Here is a 5,098-nt window from a genome sequence, read left to right on the forward strand (position 1 = left end):
TATCGTCTTTTGACCTCCAGCCTCGCATAGAATAAAAACTGGAACTTTATTTTGGGAGTGGGGGGTGGCAGGGTCAGCCGTGAGGAGCTAGGGGGCAGGGGCTTGGCCCAAAGGGACAGTGGATGCCTGTGGGTCTTGTGGGAGATTTGGTTGGAGAAGAAGCCAGGTTGGGGTCACATGGAGGGGCTCAAGGGGGCCCTTGAGAAGGTGGTGTCAAATCTTTAGACCCCTGTGTTCCCCAAGCCCCATCAGGGGTCTGGCTGGGTGGAGGGGAGGGCCGTCCTGGCAGAAGCAGTGCGGTCCATTCACTGCGCCCCCCAGCCCTTCATCCCACACCCCGTGGGACAGAGGACCCACAGTAACCGTGGGTGCCCAGGGTGGGTGGGTGGGGAAGCTGGGAGGTGGCCCCTGCCCTTCCCTGCTCCCGGCTGCCTCCATTCCAGGGATGAGGATGGGAAGGGGCAGCCCTGGGCCTGGGGGAATAAGGGCCCCCTGGGCACCCGGCTCCTTTGGTGAGGGCGCTGAAGCAGGGCTGCAGGCCGCCTCCCACTGTCCCCAATTCACCCACCCAGCCACGTGTGGGCACAGTTTGGATGCAGGGGGTCCAGGAGGCCTCGCGTGGACAGACTGGAGGATACAGCACTCGTGCCCCAGCAGGGCAGCCTGGGCTGGGAGCAGCCGCCCCGCCCTCTCTTTATTTCACCCCCACCGCCCACCCCAGGACCCTCTGGGAATCACTGTCTCCCTTCGGGCTGAGCTGAGCTGAGCGACAGCAGGGCAGAGAAGGGGACAGCGAGACTGGGCAGGAGCCCCCAGCCGGCCTCCCCACACCCCTGGCACCCGTCCGTGGGCTCCCCGGGGGCGGCCAGTTCAGCAGTCGGTGTGCCTGTGTGGGGAGGCGTGGCCCCGCAGGGAGCGCTACATCTCCCGAAGGCGAGTGAGCCCACGGCACACGGGCCCACAGGGTGGAAGCCGGACCTCTGGTAGAAGGGCACCAGCCTGTCCTCGCACGTGAGCACAGCCAGGTGCACGCCCGGATGGCCGCCCAGGTGGTGCAGGTGGCGCCGGAGCAGGATGGAGCCCTTGCCCTGCCTCCGGAGGGGCGGTGCACGGCCAGCACGTGCAGGTGGGCCGTGCGGCCCCCGGGCCTGTGCGGTGTCAGCGACTCCTGGGGGCAAGAGACAGACACGAGTCCAGGTCACCTCTGTGGACACCTGCACCCCCAAACCACCCCCACCTGGGCCAAGGGCAGGTGCCCCTGAGTGCCTCTAATCAGGACCCCCCTCCTACCCAAGGAGACCCCAAATTGGGACCTACATTCCCAGCCCTATGGCGGTCCCTTCATGAGGGCCTTGAGACCGCAAAGGACTGGTCTTGCCCTGGAGAGGACCCACGTCTGTGCTCATCTCTTATCTCGGAGGAAGAAATCCCAGCCTCCAGGCTCCTCCCCCCACCTGGCTGCCTCTGTGAGCGCAGGAGGAGCTGGCATCATCGGGCAGTGGCCTCTCCCCTGGAGGCCCTCCTGGGGCTGGGCATCTCTGCCCCCAGCCCCTTCCTCACCAGAGTGTCTGTCCTCAGCCCACAGGGGGCCGACGATGAAGGCCACGAGGCAGCCCTCCACGAACCAGTCCAGGGACAGCTCAGGACACAGGGCCAGGAAGTGCCGGACCTGGTCCAGGTTCAGGGGGCAGATGCCTGAGACAGAGATGCAGGCTGTGGAGCCGGCCCTGGTGGTGACTCCGTGGTCACCGTGCCACATGCCCACTGTCCACTGAGCATCTGCTCGGATGCTGGGGGTGGGCTCCCTCAGCCCTCAGCCCTCCCCCACAGGAAAGCAGAGGATTCAGGACTGCTCTTCCCCCCACTTTGCTGAACACACATGTGCTCTTGCATACGCACAGAAACACCCAGAGTCAGATACTCTGGGGTCCCAACTGCCAAGGGCAGGAGACTCGAGGGTCTTCTCTCCAAGGGCAACAGCGACAGAGTTCAGCAGCGTCCTGGACCCTGTTGGGGGGTTACCCACCCTCTCACTCAATCTCAGACACGCCAGGATCATCCTCTGGGGTGAGGCAGCAAAACTCGGTGGGGAGTGTGTGGCGCCGCTGGTGACTTGGGGACTCTGGGATCCCAGGTGGCAGGCGCAGAGCCACAGGCTTCAGGTAGTGGATGCTCTGAGTGGACCTTCTGGCCGCTGCTGCTACCCTGGGGGGCTCCAGCTTCAGAAGTGGCCTCTGTGATGAGGAGGGCCCCTCTGCACCTGTTACGGAGCAGCGACGGTCAGGGGTCTGGTCCTCAACTCCTGGGGGGCCGTCCAGGGTGATGGTGCATCTTGCCTCTTTTGTAGGGGACCTGGAGTGGGGAGTCTGGGGGCTGGGGTGGAGAGGGCAAGCAGGGCGTGGACACTTCCTGCCCTGTCCCTGCTCACTGGGTCCCCGGGTCACTGTTTGTCTCTTTCCCTGACCGTCTGCTGATGTGCACTTCTTAGAGGTGGCCGTCCCTCCCTTACAAAGCCCCACGTCCTGCACGTCGCCCTGCCCTCCCTCCTCCACCTTCTCTCCCCACATCTCCAAGCCCCAAGCAGGGGACTCCCGTTCTTGAATTCTGGGAGCCCAGGGGCAGGGGTCCCACTTATCAGGACTGTGGGGCAGGGGCTCCAATGTTCCCCCCACAGAGCCAATCACCCCAGGGGCCATCCACAGGCTCAGGACCAGAAAAATCCAGACTCCTGGGTACACGGCTGTTGCAGCAAGTGTGGCCGGGCAGCACGTGACGTTGATCTCAGAGATTTCTAATCCCCCACCCGCCCCGCCTCCCTTTTACAGGAAGGTCGAAGTCAGCAGGGCTCCGGCCACCCTGCGCCTTGTCGCTGCGTGCTGAGGGTGAAACCTCAGATGGCACACGGTTGCAGAGGATTACAGTGGCTGGCTGAGGCCCCAGAGTCTTGGGGGAAGAGCACGGGGCTAACCTCATGGGTCCACTCTAATCCCTGCCTTGGTGCCAACTGGCTGGCACAGGCATTCACCCTCTGTCCCCTGGAAGCCTGGGCAAGCCCAGCTCTGAGGGTCCTTCCAGCTCTGGCAGCCTGAGTGTGCTATCATTTAGAGCACTTGCCTGGTGGCCAATTAGAACTGCAGACCCAGAGGGGAGGGGACAGTCCGGGTGCTGGATGTAAAGTCAACGTCATCAGATGTCCCGGTGTGGGGACGGCTCAGGGGCTTCTCTCCAGACCCCTGTTCGTAGGGTTTTGCTCTTTGTGCCACAGTCTCCCTCCAGCACCAGCTCCCTTGAGAGGGTCCTGCGACCACGGCTCCCCCAGCTCTGACTCTGCTCACCCTGCCCCCACTCTGCACTTCTTCTCCCCTTTAGGGGTCCCACCGTCACCCGCTCCAGCCTGGTCTCCTCTGGGGCCTCCTAGCCCGCCAGACAGGGATACACACATCTGGGCATCAGCTGTGGCTGGCTGCCAGGTCTCTCCTACAGGCTCTGTAGTCCCAGGCAAGTCCTGGGCTATGGCTGGGCTCCTGCTCCAGGGCTCCAGAACATTCTATGACAATGGGAGGCAGGTTGTCCAGGGCACATGGTGAACCCCAGAGGGCCATGGGACCTGACTGCCCACCTGCCCCAGCAGAGCCTGGCCTCTGATCCGGCTGAGCCCCCACCCCACTAATGCTCTATAGCGGTGGGGTGACAGGTACAGACTTGGCTGTCCTCACGACGGAGCGGACATCTGAGTCATAGTATGGGAAGAACGTTTTGAGGGACCGTGTGTCCCCACAGGGAAGCTGGGGCCCAAGCTTGGGGATGTTCTCTCTGGGTTGGAGGGGGGAACCATTAACAGGAAGAAAGATGAGGAAATGAGCAGACCCAGGATCAGGACACACCCCAGAACCCAAGGAGGGGGTGGCCAGCAGCATCTCATGCAGCCCAGAGTGGAGAAAAGATCTTAGATTCTCCTAACAAGGAGGCTTCTGATGGCCGTTAAGAGTCCTTCCAGGGCTTCCCTGGTGGCGCAGTGGTTGAGAGTCCGCCTGCTGATGCAGGGGACGCAGGTTCGTGCCCCGGTCCGGGAAGATCCCACATGCCGTGGAGCGGCTGGGCCCGTGAGCCATGGCCACTGAGCCTGCGCCTCCGGAGCCTGTGCTCCGCAACGGGAGAGGCCACAACAGTGAGAGGCCCGCGTACCGCAAAAAAAAATAAAAGTCCTTCCAGGACAGAGGGGTGGGGTGGGTGGGGACCAGATGCAGTGTTTTGGGGGGCCCCGAAACACTCTGATGATACCTCTGAGACCCCAGTTTTCCCAGCAGAGCAACCAAAAGGCCTGGACAGGCAGGGAAGGCAGCCCTCAGTTCAGGCACTTGGGCAACTAGTTGCATTTTCTGGTGGTTTTGAGGGTGGCATCATTTGCTCATTCCTCCCCTGCACTTAAGATAGGCTCTGCACACCTGGCACGGAGCACATGTTGCCTAATCATATTTACTTTTCCAACCATAATCTGTCACTAGCAGGTTCCCCAGGGGACAGAGGCTGAGATGGAGAATTGTGTGCAGGAGTTTCACTGGGCGAGCTCCCGGGAGTGTATAAACCTCTGGAAAACAGAAATTGTATTGAACGTGTGGCGATGTGCTAGATACAGAGACTAGGAGCCTATCAACTAGGTGGCGATTCTGTCGAGGAGGATGACACTTAGCTCGTTGATTTGCTGTGGATTTATTTTGAAGCCCCCTTTGCATAGATAGGCTGACATCACTGCAGGGCTGAACGTGGCCCCGTCCTTATTTAGGGTTCAAAATCTGCCATATTACACAGGCAGTTTCCTCAGGAACTTTCCAGACCCTTCTGCAACGGAGGTGTCAAAAGCAGGAAGAGTTCGCCACCTCCTGGAGAAAGAAGGGACCTACGGCTTCCTGAGCCTCTGGAGCCCGGCTCTCCAACGGAAAGATCCCGTGAGCCGCACATGTGATTTTCAATTTTCTAGTAGCCACACGAGAAAAAACCAAAAGAAACAGGTTAATTTGATTTTAAAAAAATATTGTATTTAACCCAATATATATAAAGTTATTGTCATTTCAACAAGGAATCAATATAAAAATTATTA

The 5,098-nt window shown here is 60.5% G+C and overlaps 1 protein-coding gene across 1 annotated transcript; it reads right to left on the minus strand.

Moving 5' to 3' along the window:
• Positions 1–870: 870 nt before the first annotated feature.
• On the minus strand, positions 871–2,567 carry AANAT (aralkylamine N-acetyltransferase). The gene is given in 7 exon segments (XM_060135758.1): positions 871–929; positions 932–1,102; positions 1,105–1,168; positions 1,455–1,462; positions 1,561–1,713; positions 2,051–2,260; positions 2,510–2,567. Coding segments are annotated over 7 exon segments (723 nt in total).
• Positions 2,568–5,098: the final 2,531 nt, after the last annotated feature.

This window comes from Lagenorhynchus albirostris, chromosome 20, assembly GCF_949774975.1.
Source record: "Lagenorhynchus albirostris chromosome 20, mLagAlb1.1, whole genome shotgun sequence".
In the NCBI taxonomy this organism is placed as follows: Eukaryota; Metazoa; Chordata; class Mammalia; order Artiodactyla; family Delphinidae; genus Lagenorhynchus; species Lagenorhynchus albirostris.